Source organism: Fusarium fujikuroi, chromosome FFUJ_chr03 (assembly GCF_900079805.1).
Source record: "Fusarium fujikuroi IMI 58289 draft genome, chromosome FFUJ_chr03".
NCBI lineage: Eukaryota > Fungi > Ascomycota > Sordariomycetes > Hypocreales > Nectriaceae > Fusarium > Fusarium fujikuroi.
The window spans coordinates 1,921,044-1,940,365 of record NC_036624.1 but is presented as its reverse complement, the minus strand read 5'-3'; the positions used below and the strand labels follow the sequence as shown (position 1 = coordinate 1,940,365).

The 19,322-nt window shown below is 48.6% G+C and overlaps 2 protein-coding genes; one reads left to right on the top strand and one right to left on the bottom strand.

The window, feature by feature from the left end:
• Window positions 1-6,222: 6,222 nt before the first annotated feature.
• Window positions 6,223-10,410, bottom strand: FFUJ_02726 (related to C2 domain protein; the record flags this gene model as incomplete). XM_023574492.1 has 3 exons in its annotated part: window positions 6,223-7,161; window positions 7,220-7,801; window positions 7,852-10,410. The coding sequence occupies 3 exons, from the start codon at window positions 10,408-10,410 to the stop codon at window positions 6,223-6,225; spliced, it is 4,080 nt and encodes a 1,359-aa protein (XP_023427836.1).
• A 3,670-nt stretch (window positions 10,411-14,080) lies between these two features.
• FFUJ_02725 (related to ADP-ribosylation factor (ARF) GTPase activating protein (GAP) with effector functions) lies at window positions 14,081-18,135 on the top strand (the record flags this gene model as incomplete). XM_023574491.1 has 6 exons in its annotated part: window positions 14,081-14,139; window positions 14,235-14,593; window positions 14,713-14,828; window positions 14,887-15,270; window positions 15,320-16,776; window positions 16,827-18,135. The coding sequence occupies 6 exons, from the start codon at window positions 14,081-14,083 to the stop codon at window positions 18,133-18,135; spliced, it is 3,684 nt and encodes a 1,227-aa protein (XP_023427835.1).
• Between the last annotated feature and the right edge of the window lie 1,187 nt (window positions 18,136-19,322).

Genomic DNA, 19,322 nt, shown 5'->3' with positions numbered 1-19,322 from the left:
AAAGTACAAGCAAAGCCGTCGTGAACTTGAAACCAAACAACAGAGAAGACGAAGGAGGGTATTGTCGAGACTGATCCGAGCCTGTTTCGTAGAGGTGAGAGGTCGGATGGCAACGTCGCGACAGACCGTGAGGTTTGAGAAGGAAAAGATTAGGCTGAAAGTCCAACGGGAGCCGTTTACGGGTTGACTGAAGCGGGCGTAGTGCACTGTAAATGGTAAATGGGGTGAGGGATAGGATTTGGGATCAGGGACGGAGCAAAGTACTTCAAGACAGCTGGAGAGGGGGATAAACCCAGTTCAAAAGGTGGTCCCAGCTGCAGCGGTGGCAGCAAGCACTGGACCTCAACACCGGTGTGGGGGGTCTAGCACGCCTAGGTATCTCTTAGCCTTCCGCTGACAGGAGAGTCCTTGACTCCCGTCCTTGAGGCTTTGGGGGGTACCTCTGGCTGTTCAGGGAGCTGGCGAGGACACCATGTATCTCCGAATTAGGTCGGTGCTGGGTAGATCCCTCGGTCGCTACGCTACCACAGCACAGCGCAGCACGCGCACACGCACAGCAAGACCAGTACGAGGTGGAAAGGAGGGCGACAAAAGCGATAAAAGGCGGAGCCAACCAAGCGGTACTAATGTCTGAACAGGCCTAGTGATGTTTCTCTTTTCGGATCGAAAAGGTGTTTGACTCTTTCAATGTACATCCATCCATACCATGACAATCTCTCGACCACCACACTGCGTACAGAGAGGCATGGCATTGGCTGACTACCATGGATTGCAGTTGGAATTACCTCGACCGAGTAGTAGTATGACTATGACTTCGGCTGTTGTGAGAGAGAAATATTGAACCCTGCTCAGAAAAGTTATTAGTTGGAGAATCGCATCTCCATATGTCCAACGATGCTACTCTACTACTAGCTGTCAACGATGTGAAATTGGACTGTGATGTGATCTAGTCGAAGCCTGAAACTTGGGGGATGAAACCATATCTATGAACGGTGGAGTGGGAACCCCGAAAGGAGTAGGGAAACGAGTGATCACAGCAGGGAATTGTGAGTAGGGGGTGACTCTGACTGGCCTGGGTTTGGCAGTTTGCGCAAAGAACTTTGCTATTGGGGGTTTTTACAGTACCTATAATAGGTCGGCCTCCTAAATCATGTGTAAATCCCAGTATGATCATGTTGTGGAAATAAGGCATGTGCCATGATAAATGCATCGCCTGTCCCTAATAATGCTATGGATACATGATTGCCCATGTAGTTCAAAATCTTGTACTCCGTATATGGCATGCAGACGTCAGTCTATTTTTCGTCCCTTTGTCTCTAAGTGGAGGTTCTAGCAAGGTGCCTTACCTACCTACCTACTAGGTTAGTAGTTTCTCTGCTTGGGGTTACAAAATTCATTGGCTTCATAGGTACACTACAGGTACTCTCACCTATCTCAAGTGAAAGAAGCCCAAATCTCCTGGGAAGGCCAAGTTCTTCGACCCCAAACCAATTTACCATATACGTATATCGATAGTGACAGGCTGCCTCGCAAACGGAGTCTGCGAGCAATGTCACTTTTTTAACAAGGGCCCTTCTGGGGAAATCTGAGGCTTGATAGCCAATGGTAGCATGCCCAGAGGCTCTCCCCGCCCCTAATGCAGGCTGGCGGCTGCACGAACGAATCGATCGACATTATTACTGTCCGCTAATGTCTTATGGGCACTACGACTACATCTGTAGAGGCGGCTGAGATATTGGATGGCGGATGGATGATTGAACGGGAAACGAAGGAGGGTGTCACTTTCTATAAGATCCTACTCCTAGGTAGGTAGGTAAGTATCCAGGAAGCACTCAAGTCAAGTACTGTACTGCTATAGTACCTGTGCCTCAAAACCAAACACCCTCTCTCGTCTCATATCAATCAATCTTCTCAAATTTATCAGCATCCCATCGTTCCAGTAAAAAGCAGGTTAACCGCGCAAGCAAGGGGCGGCTTAAGAAGCACTGTTGTGTATGTACATATAATGCCAGTGCCACAGCCGCTTTAGAAGTATTCAAATTTCCCATTTGTTTTATGTTTCCCCTCTACTGGTTTGTCGTTGTCCCGCAGAGCGGTCAAATACCGGTAGACGGTTACGAGTGGCGTGCACCCTTTCATCAGAAGGGTTTAATTACGACCAAACTCAAAGTCATTTTGAGACGCCTGGGTCAAGTATACATACATAGGTAGTTTGGTATTCCTTCTAAGTCGAGATTGATTAGCCTACCTACTCACTGGCGAAGTTGAAGAACTGAACTCTTATTAGCTGGCAAAGAAATGTCGCAAAAAACAACTCGATATTGGTCCACCTTGGAATCTTGCCCAGAACTCCTCCCGTACAGTACCTACATTCTCCATTCCGTTTGAAGGATGTCCACTGCCAACAGTCACGAGTATTCATCAGTACCAGCCCTGGCTGCCAAGGGCCAAGGCCGTTGATGTGGGGTTGTACTATGCTAGATACTCGCACAGTGATGATACTTACCCATCACTGAGTGGGGATTGGAGACTAAGAAGCCATACGTCGAGACCAGACTTGCAGTTCTGCTCTGATTGTGTCTTTCAATCCAGGACTTTGAGGACAATCCAATATGTTCAGTATTATTGATGTTTGTTTGACTTGAAAGCAGTTTAGGCAGTCACGGCTATGCATAAAGAGTGTGTTCTCGTGTTGGTGGATTTTGCGAATGGATCCATCTAGTGCGATCTCTAGACGCGGCTCCATTGTCATGTACTGAAACGGGCTTCTCGAGCTGTCAATAATAATAAGCGACATCCTCGTGGGCTCGTACATACGGGTCCCCCTTGCTTAGTCCGAAGATGAACTAGGATAAGTATTTCCACTGCGATCTTTATCCGAATTCTTGACCCGACTTCTCATGCACGATCACTCACCTAATAGATATATTGTCCCATCGGTCTTCTGAGTGCGCTAGAAAGGTGCTCGCAGTAAACATTCCGGGTCACACCATAAGCTTGCTCCATCTTCAGCTTACGGCACAATGCTCGCTGTTCAGCGAATATTGCAGTTACCACCGTCTGAAAACTGAAGGCATATATCTGAAGATTCAGGTGTCTTAGCACTGTGCGGTTTTCAACAGATGCTTACTGTTTCCGGACTGACTTGGTCCCGGCAGGCTGCAAATGAGAGCTGTGCAGCTGGCTGCCCTGGGCCTTAGGCCACGATCGCCGCGTATGGTACTATGAACGTGGTGTTTGCTTGGTAGCCCGGGACCACCAATTACGAGTAACAGGGTTATGACATACGCCATGAGACGGGCATTGTGATGGACAGTGTCTTGTGTTTCAGACAAGGCTGGCGCAAGTGTTGTCGCTCAGTCCGCAAAGCGCATGCTGCTAATGATCACTCCTAGGACACAGCCTTTGTGCCAGTGATATTGGGAATGGCTAGTAGTTTGTGCTAGCATTCTCAAAGATCGTCCGTAGCGAGGAGACTTGGCTAAACACATCACTACTCACTTGCGAGAAAGAACATACTATGTAGTAGGAGAGCATCTAATGGGCATGATATCTAATTGTTTTTCGGCCAGTTGCACATATGAACGTATGTACATACAGTAAGGTAAGGTCGGTAGGTACCTAATTATCATTATCGCGACAGGAGTTCAGGGGTCGCTCAATTGGTGGGTCGAGGTTGAAATCGAGTCAGCCACCCACGTCATGGTGCAGCTGCGGCACGTCCGTTTCTTATTCACCGACAGGGGTGCCCTTGATTCAACTCCTAATTGTGTGGACGACATCTTTGAAGCCCCATCTCAGGCAAATCAAAATCGAGCTTGGCAATTGCTCGCGTCGTTGCCGCTTGAACAAAAAGCCCCTCAAGTTGAGGATCTTCACAAGGCGCTGCGTAGTCCGCACCGTATGGTTTGGGCACGAGAGCCTCTTTCTAACGGGTATCTCGACCATTGTCACTGTCTGGAACATCTGAACATACTGTACGTGGGGTTGGCCCGTCCTCCTTCGAGATTGGTGGCTTGTAGTCCACGTGAGATATGTTTCGAATCCATTTAGTCACAGAAGCACGTGTACGACTCGGCTTTTGATTTCAAGATCGATGGTCAGAGACATTGCACGAAGCCTGAAGGGATGGGATAATGGGGGATGGTGGGCTAGAGGGCTAGAGGGCCAAGAGCAAAGCACTCTTCAAAAGACGGCAGCACTTGACAGCTGGTTGCTCACAAATAATCTGGCCGGTACTCATCGCGAATACCAAGAGCTGCCTCATATCCTCAAATTCATCTCTCATCCAACAACGCTGAAGCCGTTGAGCCATTATCGGCACTGTCAGTTTCGGTCGTCGTTCCAAACGAGGTACCCCGAATGCCAACCAACTGCCAATCACCACCAGAATAGTCCAAGACCGCTCAAAGCGATGTCGAATCGCGCGTATAACCATAGAACCCGCCACTGGCTTGGCCTGGATGACATTTTCTTCTAGAACCAAAACCAAGGGCTCAACAATATCGGCCCATCTCCACTCGGTGAATTGCCTCTTGTGATGATTGGCCATGTAAGCTTTTTGCCAAACAAGTCAAGTCGGATTCGATTTCGAGTGTGGTGGCGAGGAGACCCCCTATTGATACTTCTGGATACGATATGTACATACTTACTAGGAGTTTCTACATAGACATGTGTTGGTCTCTTCCTTCAGACAACACCCTACCTAATTCCAATTGCCCTGCTGCCCTGCACTGTTGAAACCGTCGGTTCATGAGAGATCATCGTTCCGAATTTCATCGAGCAGGGGCTCAATGCAGCACCGCGCACAACTACACCATCGAATTACATATCGCACTCGTGCCAACTAGGACAGAGGTCAGTCAATAACTAAGAACAAAAGTGGGAGTGGCTTCTCCTCTTCCTTTTTGCCCCTCATTGAAGGCTCTATCTACAATGGACAAATGGATTGACCAAGTGCTCCGCCCTTCTCTTTGACGGACAAGCCGGCTCAATCAGTGGAGTTGAATTGGACCCTCAAAAAAAGGACCCTGAAAATGCTGTCACTTTTCCCACCTCTACGGCCGTTGTTCTCGGTGGGCAGGGTCCAGCAGGCCACCGAGCTAGTATTAGCTTGCATTTTAAACGGTTGCCCCCTGTAAGTATTGTCCGTATCCCTTTGCCTCCAGGCTGTTTGTTGCAGTCTTGATCCGCCTTCGCTCGGTGCGGACAAGACGTGGACCATTACTATGTACTATGTACTGTACTATCTTAGTTGGATCTCGGTATCTTCGACAAAGCGGCCCTGGTTCGTGGTTGGGTGCTAGGGAACTCCTATCTATCCCCAGCTTCGTGTGTACGGGAGGCGTCTTTGTGGGATGCGGCCAAACTGCCTCAAACCTCCTCTCCATGACAACTTGACCCTCAATTAAACCAATGCAGGTATGGTCACAGTGTATTACGCGCCACTTTTGCTCGGCCGAGTCGCACATGGCATGTTACTTTTTGCATGTCTCCAAGATGAAAGACACAGGTAGACAGCACAGGTTAATAAGTTGGACGTTGCTGATTTGTGATTGACCATGTTTCTATCTCGTTCCACTCCTGATCGTAACCAGCTCGGAGATCGGCAGCAAGCATTGATCGCCATTGGTTTGTACTCACAATATTAGGCTGAATTTCATGTTTGCTTGCATCAGGTTAAGCCACTATTCTGCGACTACATCGTGAGCTGTATCCAAATGTAGGGTAGGTAGTGAAGGTGAGGCCTCGACGTTGAGCCGAGGTTTGGGAGCTTGCCACCGTTCATTTCATTTATCTTGCTTGAGTTTTCAATTGCTTCTTCTGCGTCAGACGCACCGAGTCTCAACATGGATCATTTACATAGACGGATTTGCTCATAGTAAACAGTATTGTGTTGAGACAACCATTCAAGTCTCACACAGCACCATCACCTTAAATCCCTGGGATTTCACCTTGCAACCAACACCTACACTTATTATATAGCCCAACAGTTACCGTTCAGAGCAAAAACATCCATGTATAAACTAACTAAGCAACTTCCTGCACACACGAATATGGGTATCTGATGCGTTCTCTTCCTGCCGGATAGATAGGTACCAACAAAATACAAACCAAACTACATCATAAAAACCTTCGCAGGCCTCCCAAGCCACTCCAGTGATGTCCGTTGTGTCACTGAGAATTATGCCCATGATCCCCCCTCTTGCGTTATACCACTCCTTATCGCCTCGGCAAGTTGTTACGCCCGAAGTTACCACCGAAAGCAGGGCCCGCAGACGAGTTCCAACCTTGCGTTACACTATTCTTGACAATCAGCGCAGCAGCAGCAGTGGCAGCCTGTCTCTCCTTCTGACGATGCCGGTCCTTGAGATAGTGAGCGGCTTCTGGCCGCATACGGAGGATGCGTAAGATCATATCGTCGCTCGGATCCGCCTGCGCTTCGCGGCGCTTGGCCTCCTTGGCCTTTCGCATAGTGCCCAAATTACGACTCATCATGATACTCTTGCCACGTCTGATGGTACCCATGCTGGCGAACGACCCTGCGCCGCCCAGCGAGGCTCCGAGAGCAGCCGGAGCTGACAGACGGTTACTCTGTGAGTTCTGCTGCTGGAGAGCCAAGCGTGCGCGTTCTGTTGTCGCAGCTGCCATTCTTTCCGACTCGCGTATCAGACTATTAGTATCCTCGAAATAGAAGAAGTTCAGCGATGCCAGTTCGTGCCACTTAGGCGACTTGAGAGTCTCCGCTGGAACACCTAGCTGCTCTCCCGAATCGTCTCTGGCATTGAAGAACTGGAAAAGCAAGTCCAGCCAATGATAGACAATGTCTAACTCCTTGCGTGTAAGGGGTCGCTGTTGGGAGGGCTTTTCAGACAGAGGTGGCACTAAGAGGTTCTCAATCACCATCAAGACCTCCTTCCAGAGTCGCGCCATGACAGCATCCATGGTGGCCTTTGTCAATGTCTGTTTCATGATAGCAAAGTTCTCGTCAAAGTATGCAAACAGGGGTGCAAGAGCCGCTTCAACTTGCGCTGGAGTTGCAGTCGGCACTGTTGAAGCTCGCTTTTTCCAGAGACTTGTTACCGACGCGCCAATACCGCCAGTGCCGAGCAGGTGTCTCAGAGTCTCCAAAGACAAGGTGTGATTGATCTGAGAAGTGAGCTGTTCAATGTTAGTGATGTGTTTCCATTTCAAGTTTGTACAAGAGTCGGATCCTTACCTTATCCGTGACCTTGCGGACCATATCTCTCTCAGTGCGCTTCAAATGACGAAAGGCCTTTCCGAAATGAAACTGAATATCGTCTCTCTCCCCCTCCATGCTAACTCTTATAAGTAGTCTACCTTGTGAGTCTAGGTCCAACCAGAACTCGCGAGGCAAATAGTCACTGAAATGAACAGGATCGAGTTTGAGCGATGTGCGTCCAACATAGTCGTGGTCACCGAAAGTGTCATAGTCCCAAATAGTTGCGATCATGTTGACTGGGCCCTGAACTGTGATATCGAAGGTTTCGTCCCAACGCGGGTTAAGACTCCTCTGAATGATCCGTGTTTTGTGCAGCCTCTTCTGATATTCGTCACCAAATACCACATAAGGATCACTGTAGCCGTTGGCATCACACGCCTTGAGATCCTCGGCCTCAACTACTTTGATCGTGAAGGTGTACTTGTTAGGTCGACGGGTCTTTTTCTTGGGTCCGTCGATTCTTTCCAGCAGTGCAGCACAAGCATCGGGATCCATAGTCCGTTCCAACTTGTCAAGCTCCTGCATGGCATATTCGATATTGTTCAGTTTGACAAAGGACTGTAAGCGTTAGCAGTATTCATAAAGAACATCTCATACCGAGTGTTTACCTCTGAGTAAAATTGGAAAGGTTCAACACGATCTTTATTGTTCCAGGCATCCTTGGCATATCTCATCCATTTCTCTTGAGTAGTCTGGGTCTGTGCCGCCAACTCTTCAGCTGAAGGACGGTCCATCTCTTTCGCGAATTTTTGATCAACAAGTTCGCAGTATTTGCCAATACCTGCGGCAAATGCCTTGGAGAGGGATGTCATGAATCTGGCGTGATGTTCATCGTTGCCCCAGTTGAGGTTAAAGACCGTGTCAAGGGTCTGGTTGAATAACATAAATATGTCAATGATAGAAACACTGTGCCTCTCCGAATCTCGTGGTATATCCTCCGGGTTCTCAGTGCGTACTTGGAACTGATCCTGCTTGACTGCCTGCTCAACGTACTCCTCGACTCTGCTTTCGGCGGCACGAACCCATCGCCACACGAAATCGACCAAAAGATCCTCGACGTTGAAAGCAAATGGCCGATCAGGTAGAGAATCGTTGTGGATGCGGCGGATTGCAACCAGCTCTCTGTACAGTTCGAAGCCATCCTGTATGTCGAGTTCGGTGCCAGTCTCTTGGGCCATCTCCAAAATGGACTCAATGATGGCGTTTGCATCCTCTTCGAACCGAGGGAATACCTCTTCGACCAAGATCTGGAAGGGATTTACGCCCATGATCTCGGGATTTTTGTTATAGCGTTTGTTGATCCTCTCACATAGCTTGATGACTGTTTTGCCTAACTTGACCACATTGGCAAAATCCCAGTCATTCCGGTCGGCTGATATCTCCTTTTCCATGTACTGGCGATAGGCCTCTTGAGCCTGATCATGAAGGCGCTGGCTGAGATGTTGAGAGAACTCTTCAGCAGCCTCGGGTCTAGGAGAGAAACACGGGTCGCTGAAGATGTGATTATCCAATATGTACTGGACGACGCCGATTTGGGGTGGTTTCGTATCATAGCACTGTTCCATCCTATCATAAAGGTCACGGAGCAGTGTCTCATGAAGGGTATTCAGAGTGTGTTGATAGACGGCAAAGTCATGCACCGTCCAGCGGCTGGGGTCTATTTCAGATAGAGGAGTCGAGTAGTTTGATATATGAGGAGGCTTCTTGACTTCTGGCAGTGGTGTTTTGACAAAATCGAAAACAGCATCCAGCTCCTCAGGGAGCAACTCCCGATCAAGGTAGTTGCGTGATGCAACCTCAAGCAGAGTGATGAGCCTGGAGCATTGGGGCACTCTCCATCTCACACACAATTCAGTCAAAAGGTCCATAGATTGTTTTGATAGGGGTTGGTAGTCAAGGTCAGGGTCGCTATTGATCTGGTCAAAGGTCATAGCATGTTTAAGAATGTACTTGAAGAAGGCTCTGGGGTCTGGAGGGACAAAGGTGTAAATATTCTCCTCGACTGTTCGGATACTAGAATCACCACCAATGTTCAGAGAAGCGAGGTTGATAGCTGGATCAAAGCCCATTGAAGCATCAAACGCTGGCTCGCTGTATGTAGATTGAGGCCTGCTGGAGAAGCCTTTGTCGATGTTGCTGCTCGATGTCTTGGCGAGCTCTGGTTTGGCAGTCAAAATATCAAGCATCATCTGGGACAGATGAGGAGACTCAGCCTTCTTCCACTCCTGAAAGGCCTCATCAAGATCAAAGTCATCACTCCTCAGAGCACCAGGCATGTCTGAATTTAGCCTGTGCTGGTATGACTTGAGATCCTTCAGTGCAGCCTCTTCTGTCCACACTCCCTTGTTCTCATTGATCTCGGCTTGTGCCTCTGAAAGACTCAGTCCAAAGATTCTGACTACTTGTTGAACCAAGGGCATATCCTTGACATCATAACTCAAAGGTACGACGACCTCGATAGTCGTGCCAGCGCCGTCAGATCCACCGCCAACCAAGTTTTGATCATTTGTAAGGAGCTTCTTCTCGAGAACACTCAGCTTGGACATGAGTTCAGTCTTATCGCGATCGTGGCCCTGGTCCCGAAGAATAGTGGCAATCAGGCGAACAAAGAGAGCAAGATGTCGGTCAGGAATAAGCTTCCAAGAATCGTCATCAGGAGCGGCACCTTTTTGAGCCGCCTTGGTGGTAGACGTGTAAAACATGAGTATGAGCGGCTCAAGCTTCCTCTCCTTATCAATGGTTTTGCGGAAGTTCCTTTCAGAGAAGGTAGTGTAGGCTTCTGCAAAGCTCCGCTTGACAGCAGCATCATTATAACCTGGGAGGCGTTCGCTACCCCTCAGCACGCCGCCGCAACGTTCGAGTAGAGCACTTGTAAAGTTGTGAGGTAGCTTGAAGCTTGAAGAGGAGCCGGAGGTGAATTCTTGGACGAGCGCGCCGACGCTGGTGTGAGTTCGGACGGGTTGCTTTGGAGCTGGAACATATTGCTTTCGCTTGGCCTTGGGCTGAAGGAGGTAGTGTAGATAAGCGGACCGGAGAGCGAAGCTGCGGGCTTCATCATGTTCGACGACAATTGCTTGGGCTTTGGAAGCTGCGCGTGCTCGGCCAAGATCTCTGCTGCTGCCCATCCGACGGCCTGGATTGTAGGAGCGTCGGGACTCTGACGACATTGTGGACGATCGAGGGGAGGCGACAGTGACAGCGGTATGGCAATGACGAGTACAAGGGCCTACAAAGTGAGGATGGAGATTGCTCGGGACGCCAGATGATACCTAAAAAGAAAAGAATTGGTATATTTTCTACGCGCCCCAGCTCATGACACTGGGTATCGGTCAAAACGTGAGATGTGGTCAGCAAAGGTGGATGCCGATGGTGAGTTGGAGGATTGGGCGAACGTGCGCGACAAGGGAAAAAAGGAGCGAGGGGTCCAAGATATCTCTATCTGTCTGGGCTATCAAATCTGGATAGCAAAAGAGCAATAGATAGATATGCGGTCAGTTTAGATGAAATATAAAAATTCGTATCTTGTTCCTTGCAGTTGTGGAGAAGAGTGGTTTGTTTTGTTTTGCTTTGTTTCGACTGTAAGTCAATATCTGCTCCAGCCGAAGATAGTTGATGGATGAGAGATTGACGGTGAAGTGATGATGGTCATGGAGCTGGAGGTCAGAGCCGCCCTGGTCGCAGTGCTTCAAGAGGTCAAAGAGACAAGGATGAAACAAGACGGGAACACAGTAACGACAGATCACACAACCTTTTGTTTGTGATAGGTATTTGATTAGCTGAGAGAGCGTGATGGCCCTTGATTGAAGCATAAAGGAAGCATTGGAGAGCCTGCACCATCCCATCCCATCCAATCCAATCCAATTCAATGCCATTAGCCTCCCGTCCCCTCTAATCTACAGTCGCTCACTGTTGACACAAAGCCTAAAATGGGACCCAAAACCACAAGGGGTCCAGCCCAAAATAAGAGTCTCCCAGCCCAAGGAATGGGGCGAGACGTCATCCATTCAGCCCATGGGCTGAGGAACCTGACCGGGACACGTCCTTAAACCGCTAATCCGCTAATGGTATCGCCAAAGGACCCTGAGAAGCGCTAGTTTGACCCTATCCAATGGAAACAACGGCGTGTTTGGGCGCTTACCAGTATGTATTATCGCCAGGAATTCAATTTCATCATGGCATTCTACACTTCATGGGATTCTTGTGTAGTCTTCTAATAGTATGAAATGTCTGCACAAGAAGTTCTCCACGCCCAGGGCACAAGGGTTGTCTAGGTGGGAATTGATGTAATCGCTATATGAATACATTTGAGTAAACAAAGTCTCCCTTTATAGTCCCATCTTTATTTCTTTTGCTTGACATCTTCACAGTTCACACATATATCTTGGCATTGAACATGATTTGTTTCGGTAATAGCACTTTACCTACACAACTAACATTACCTATATAAAAAAAACTGTTATTGTAGATAATAGACAGAGTCGATCTATTTTTTTATATATTGGTTCCTTCACAATTTTAATGTTTTTGTAAATATCTTATTCTATATACAATTTCCTACAATATCTAGCAGGTATTTCTTGCACAAAAGTAAAGAGAAAACATAGGGCGTTATCGGATTCACGGCACTTGATTGTACCCAAGTTAGTCGTCGATGTTTGGTGTACTTACACTGAGTGATGTGTCCTAGACATTCACTACCTACCTAGGTAGGTAGGCACCTAGCTGTTCTCGTGGTTCATCAATCCTTCGAAGTGACTGTCCTCGACTCTGACTGCTACCCTACCTCAGGTATTGGCATAACTTGAGCCTTACACCAAACGTAGTTATCATACATCCAATATCTGCAGAGCGCTGACGAGGAGCTGAGCCACAGGTATCTAAAAAATAAAAAATAAAAAATAAAAATAAAAACATGAACCGAAGGCTAGGTACCTATGTAGCAGCAGCAACTGATAACTTGAAAGCTTCGGGTTGTGATCATGTGTAAGATTCTCGTGTCTTGAATATATCCCATTTTGGTTGAGGTGGCTCACGAGGTTGCGGAGATCGCAATCTTGTATTGTGTTTTTTTACCTCGTTCATTGTGTGTGTGTCAGAGTTGTGCTATCAGTGCTTGTATCATAGACAAAATCTATCTGCACATTTGTCATGTGAAAAAAAAAGCACTGGATCTCTCGCTGTGCGGCTGTTGGTGATTGCCACCTAACTCATGGAGGATGACGAGCATGCACCAGACAATTGGCCATCGACCTACGGTATCTGGGTATGTAAGGGTTCGATATTGAAGAACCCAAACCCCGCTGTAGAGGAGCCACCGAAGGACCTGGCAGGAGTCTGGAGATGCCTGAAGGGATCAGTAGCAAGAGTTCCCTGTCTAGCCCGTCTACTCTGTACATACTGGTATGTAGAGTATCCGAAAATGAGCCAGGGTCAGGTAAAGTGGATTAATACTGTAGTGTATCACATGTAGGTCTGAGATATGGTAAGTTTTCAAGAAACGATGCTTTGCTTCTGCAGAGAGAACTTCTCATCTGCAGATGATTATATTAACCCATCTATGCTAAAGGAAGAAACATTACAGTATAAATGATCGTCCAGTATCGTCCAACAACGCCAAAATGCACCTATCGCGCTTTTGAATTCAGCCTGAGCCCAAGCGCCCACCAACAGCGCCGTTGTGTTTCAAATTGACGCATGTAACTGCATAGCCCGGTTTTGGAGGGTCTGCGGGTACCTTGCCTGACACTCGATGGTGCTTGGTCTGTTATAGGCTCAATAGGTAGGTAGCAAAAAAAAAAAAAAAGAAAAAAGACTACTCCGTAACAAATAGGTAAAGCAAGAACCATGTATCAGAAACCACCTCAGCTTGGGAGCAGTGGCCGGTTGCCAAACGCTACAAGGGGCTTAGATCGGTTAAAGATCAGTTCCCTGCTTCTCTTGGTGTTCTGGTTTTAAGCCTGGTGTGGGTGCGTAAATGGTGGTGCTTTTTATAACGACAATCGGAGAAGGGAGAAAAAGGAATAATCGTGATATGAGGGTTGAAGTTTGCGTCTATCTAGTCACCAAATGCCTGATATCCTGCATTATGTGATCGCATCAACCATATAGTAAGTGAAGACAAGATCTAGTACTTGAGTGGAACAACAAAGGGAGTCAGGGAATGCTACCTGTTGCACAGTAAATATGATTAATTAGCAGGTAGGTGGCCAGTGTGTAGCAGCATTTTAGTTGAACCAGTCTTCACTTTGTGTCTCATATGCCTTAATATTGAGACCGCAGAGCTGATGGATTCACTGTATCTGTCATCAACAAGTCGCAAGTTCCATACTTCCATCAAAAGACATTAAGGTAAGGTGGATTGATCAGGTAGGTGAGGAGACTCCTCCCAGTTCGAGATCCCAGCCGAGAGAAAAGAAGAATCGAAAATCCCCTTTCCTAGGTAATAATCCTTGGATACCTACCTACTATCTACCTACCTAGACAACTATGGACCTCAATTTTACTGCTCTAGCCGCATCGAATTCGTTGGCAACCCCTATGTACCTCGCTGGACTTTTCTTACTTGAGATAAGTCTCTAACGTGCCGCTTTCTTCGTTCCTCCCCTTCCAGAGATGACCATTCATCATCTTTGGCTCCATGATCGCGAATATTCAACAACGTTCAACATTGTCGTTTATGTCCACCCTGTCGTTGATAGCATTACGACTACAACAGGCAACAGCTCTTTTTATCTTCTTGCTTCTTGTTGATAGTCGAGTTCACAACTGCCTAACTTGACCCGCGCCCGCAGCTTCACCACATCCGTACGCCGCCTTGGACGTTGGCGCATTCATTATATGCGGGATACGCGACAGTCAAAAGTAGTTACATACTTCCCTACCTACCTACTTATCAAGTACATTGGTTATCTGACCTTGACTCCTGGCGGCCGATTGACGAGCGGTCGCAAATAGCCACACGAGTCTGATACTGGCTCTACACCTAATCGAGGTGCGAGTGGGCCACTCCGGTTGGCTCAGCGCCAGATGACGGCCTCCCCTGTCCCGCCCTGAGCCCCGCGCTACCACTTTTCGTACCGGCGCTATTCTGCCTGTTGGCTGCAGCAGCTCGCTGTCACGGTGTCACAGTGTCGCCTGTCATTGTGCGCCCTCCCCAGTGTGCGTTCGTTCGCTCGTCGCTCCAGCCCGTCTTTAAAGATCCCGACAGCTCCAGTTACTGGTCCCCAGCCGACACTGTAATCGTTCCCCGTATCTTGACTATCGCTGCCCTTCAGACCTACTTGACGATGGGCATCGTCAGCAGCAAGCCCGAGGAGGGGCCTGCTCTCTACTTGAGAGACCAGAATAGATGTACGTTGTCCTACCGTTTCCCCGCCTTGCCCTTGGATCTTGCTGGAGGCCTGCGCCGAGGTTGTGGCTTGTTACTCTAACTGACCGACTCTGTTTTGCAGTGAGCATATCCTCTTTAGTCGTCACAAACCCACGGAAGCGCACTTCTGTGAACGTCGTTCCCAATGCCTTTCCTGCGACTAGAGTTTCCGCTCAGAGACCTCTCGGGGACACATCCCCAGTAGAGTTCGTCCAGGTATGTTGCGACAGTTTGCGACCTTTCTTTGCGGCGTTGGTGACTGACCTAACCACAGGATCCTGATGTTTCAAATCCAACATCACCACCGAACTTCTTAGTCAAGCTCAGCAACGATGACGAGCTCATATTTTCCTTCACATTCGTTATGCGCCAGGCGCAGCTTGCGCAACCAGCTACTTCTTCTGAACCAGCATCCGGTCCGATCGATACCAGTATATCGGGCCTTACCTACGTCTACGCCTCGAATTTGAAAGAAGTCGAAAACTTGGTGACCAGAGAGTTTCATGCCGACCCAAATCTACATAGAAATGCCAACGTAGCATTAGTCGGCGATTATACTACAGGAGGAAGCCCATCAGTATCGTTCGAATGGACATGGAAATGGAAGCCCCCGAAGCCTACTGAGGATAAGGGTGGCGGCTGGAGGAACTCGTGCAGCGTACTATGCCACTCCTTTCGCGTTATGCAAGCGTACTAACCACGACCAGTTTGTCGAGTATGACCCTCGAGCTCACCGACTGCACACGCTAGCTAGTTTCTCCTACTTCGTTGCAGGTACTAACCCTCGAGATGCTCTTTATCCCTCATCTGCTCATGCTTTTGCAGGCACACCCGCGTCTCTGAGCCATCCAAATTCACCATCGCCCCCCTTTCTCCTGGCATCTCCGCCCAAGATTCGCGTTGCCTCGTCCCAATCAGTCGACTCTCGTATCACCGCTCCTGATATCATAGATGAGCCTGTCTCACCTCTTATTCCTACGGCTGAAATGCCCCTTACACCAGGCTTCCCACAGGCCAAAGAGACTGTCAAAGTTGACATAGCTTGTCCCAAGCCGAACGAGGAATCCATGGTCAGCGATGACGGTCCCGTTTTTCGGGCTACCCTCAAAGCCCTTGAGCAAAAGACAGGCAACATGAGGACTCAGATGAAGAAAGTTCTGAAGAAAGCAGAACATGCGCATTCTTGTCAGAGTGAAGCCAACGATGCTTTCACCGCATTCGTGGATGCTTTGCGAGAAGCTGCAGCAACCAATGCAAACGCCGTCCAGCCTGCTTTGACACATTACTTTGATAAGATTGCTAGGGAAATCTTAGCTTATGAGCGACAAAACACTTATCACCTACAGAAGATCATTATTGAACCGGTAACCAAATTATACCAAGTGGACATCAAACAAGCGGAGTCCAAGAAGCGAGACTTCGAGGAGGAAAGCAAAGATTATTATGCATATGTATCCCGTTATTTGGGACAGCGTCAGGATTCGGTCAAGGCGAAGAAGCTTGCAGAGGCCGATTCTAAATACCAAAACAAGCGACGAAACTTTGAGCTTAAACGATTTGACTACTCTAGTTTCATGCAGGACCTCCACGGCGGGCGCAAGGAACAGGAGGTTTTGTCTCACCTGACGAGGTTCGCTGATGCTCAGACACGAGGTTTTATGGATACTGCGAAGAAGATTGAGTTTCTTCTACCCCAATTGGAAGCCTTGTCCAACGAAGTTCAAGAGGCAGACAAGGAATATCAATATCAACGAAGAGAGCGTGAGGAAAAGAGGCGCCTTCTTGAAGTGAGCAACACACCATACAAAGAACCCGAACAAAATAGCACTACAAGCAATATGCCCAGCGGCTCCGCCACCAACGGCAATGCAGGCAATACCTCGGATTCAGATTTAGGCCGTGCTGACAGCACTGGGTCTCAGCTCAATGCCGGATCGGTGAATGTTCCATCAGGTGTGGAGTTATCCAGATCTCCAGGCAGTCTTGGTCAGACAGGTGTTGGAAGTCCTGCAGCTGCTTCCAAGTTCAAAGGTATTCGGGATCTTGAGGAGCGAGATAACATGCCATCTGCCGTCACTCATCGGAAGGAAGGCCTTCTGTGGGCCCTCAATAGACCGGGAGGACATGTTGACCCTCGCAACTTGAACAAACAGGGTTGGCACAAGTACGTCTCCTGATCTGGGTATGGCAAGCCTTTTCTAACATAATTTATAGATTCTGGATCGTTCTGGACCAAGGAAAACTGTCAGAGTACAGTAACTGGAAGCAGAAACTTGATCTCCACATTGACCCTATCGATCTTCGTATGGCATCTGTTCGAGAAGCCCGTAATGCGGAGCGTCGATTCTGCTTCGAAGTCATTACCCCTAGTTTCAAGCGAGTGTACCAGGCGACCTCTGAAGAGGACATGAATAGTTGGATCACAGCTATAAACAATGCTTTACAGAGCGCAATGGAAGGACGCAGCTATCAAGGGAAGCCAACCTCATCAAACGGCGATTCCTCTCTAAGAAGAGATATTGGCTCTGTGCTCACAGGAAAGACGCAATCGCTGAGCCACGGGAGTCATCATAGCGCCGCAAATACTGGGATACCGAGCCGAAGGATAACCGTGGGTGCGCGACCGAGCGCAGTCAGAACCTCCAGCTCTGGGTATGACGAGAACCCTGACAGGGTGCTCCAGATGGTCCGAGACAATGATCAAGGCAACTTGTGGTGCGCCGATTGTGGTTCCGGATCCAAGGTTGAGTGGGTATCGATCAATCTGGGCATCATTCTTTGCATCGAGTGCAGTGGCATTCACCGATCACTCGGAACCCATATAAGCAAGGTGCGGTCTTTGACGCTGGACATCAAGTCCTTCACCATTGATATTGTCGAACTTCTACTGCTAATCGGGAACCGGGTATCCAACATGATTTGGGAGGCCAAGCTTGACCAGTCGCTGAAACCAACGGCACAGGCAAGCCGAGAACAGCGACTACGGTTCATCACATCAAAGTATGTAGATCGTTTGTTCGTCGAACCCATTTCGCCCACGCTGTCACGATACGGGACAGCAGATGAGACACTCTTGGCAGCCATTAAGAAGAATGAGATACAGCAAGTACTCTATGCGTTGGCACTAAAGGCAAACCCCAACACAGTTGACAAAATGAGGGGCACACATGCTGTGTGGCTCGCGCTGGCCGCTGCAGATCCAGCAGCTCCCTCACCAGGAACTCCCCACACGGCAACCGATGCGGAAGCCAAAGCTGTACCGTTCCCTGTGGCCGAGCTATTGGTTCAGAATGGAGCCGAGATTCCTGCAACTATGCCGGCGTTTCCCCTGGGCCGCTTCGCCCAAATCTACGTTGAGCAGAAGCGTGGCCGTACAGTCATCGAAGGATCGATGGATGCAGTGCCCTCATTACCTAGTAACATGAGCCCAGCCGAGAGGCTTCAGCGAGAGAAAGAAGCCAGGCTACAGAAGCGAGTCAGCACAGGGGGCAGGCTAGCCAGATCTCCCATCCCTGAGAGATAGGAACCGGGACAGTAGGAACCATTGGCAGGCTTAAGTTCCTGTTGCTACTTGAGCAATCTCCCTCGGACACACAAACTGATCGGGAAACGATTTCGCCCCTGCAATGGGCTAATTTAACGGACGGCAAACTGTTTTTGGTAATGAAGGATGGTAGGTATTTTGACAGAAGACAAGGGCAGCACAAGGGAGTTTACTGGCGTTTACGTTGCTCATGGCTTTGTCATGCCATACGAATGGGAAAGCCATTCTGGAGACCGGGGCACTTAGGAAAGAATATGGGAGAGGAGAAAGACACCAGTATATGCTATTTTGGATTGACGGTAGAAAGGAGAGAGTGGCACATTGAAGGTGTAGAGCATCACTGCGGGCATGCTAGGTCATTGGGTACCTTATTGATAGGTTGTCGTTGCTGTTGCTTACCTTAGCTTTGCTTACTTTATGGAAAGAGATAGGCTTGATGATATTGAATAATGGTAATGTCGAGTTGAAGCCAAGATTTGCTGGAAATGCCGTGACCTGTGCATGCAAGTCTGCAGGAGGGACATAAATGGATGGTCCCCAAGCCCTCTCTGTTGCTACGTCTATTATCTCAACTTGTAGAATGACCTATCGAGAGCAGTGCCATTTAAGAGCCATTGTCGAGCAGGCTAGAACGTGGTGGCTCCTTATGACGCTCGTGACGGACGAGGCTAGGAACAGGCGTCGTGTGGGCAGGCGAATGTCTCATCCTGAGAGACAACGTGACTTGGAATCGGCGGATGACGATGCGAATTAATAGAACTGGGCCATGGGGTTGATAGTGGGTGGTCGGACGTAATATGTGCGTGCATAATTTATTGACTTATGGAAGATACAGTACTGGATCATCTGGAGGTTAAGCATGGGCTGATATCTCGATCTTGGTATATGTGCGTACCCAGTACATACCTCCAAACCGTTATGTCATCTCTATGGGCGGCTTGGAGGAATCGGATGAAAGCTTCAGACCCACCTGCAGGGCATATTGTAGCAGTTCTAGCGGTGGTTTTGCTGAGTTAGTAGGCAGAGACCTAGAGGAGGCTTTGCTCCACTGGAACGTCAAGCCGAGATCCATTCTTCAGTGGATTTTTGGCGTTCGGGGACCCACCCATTTACAGGTGAGAGACAAGGCGACCGATACTGTCATGGACAATTTCACGAGGCGAATA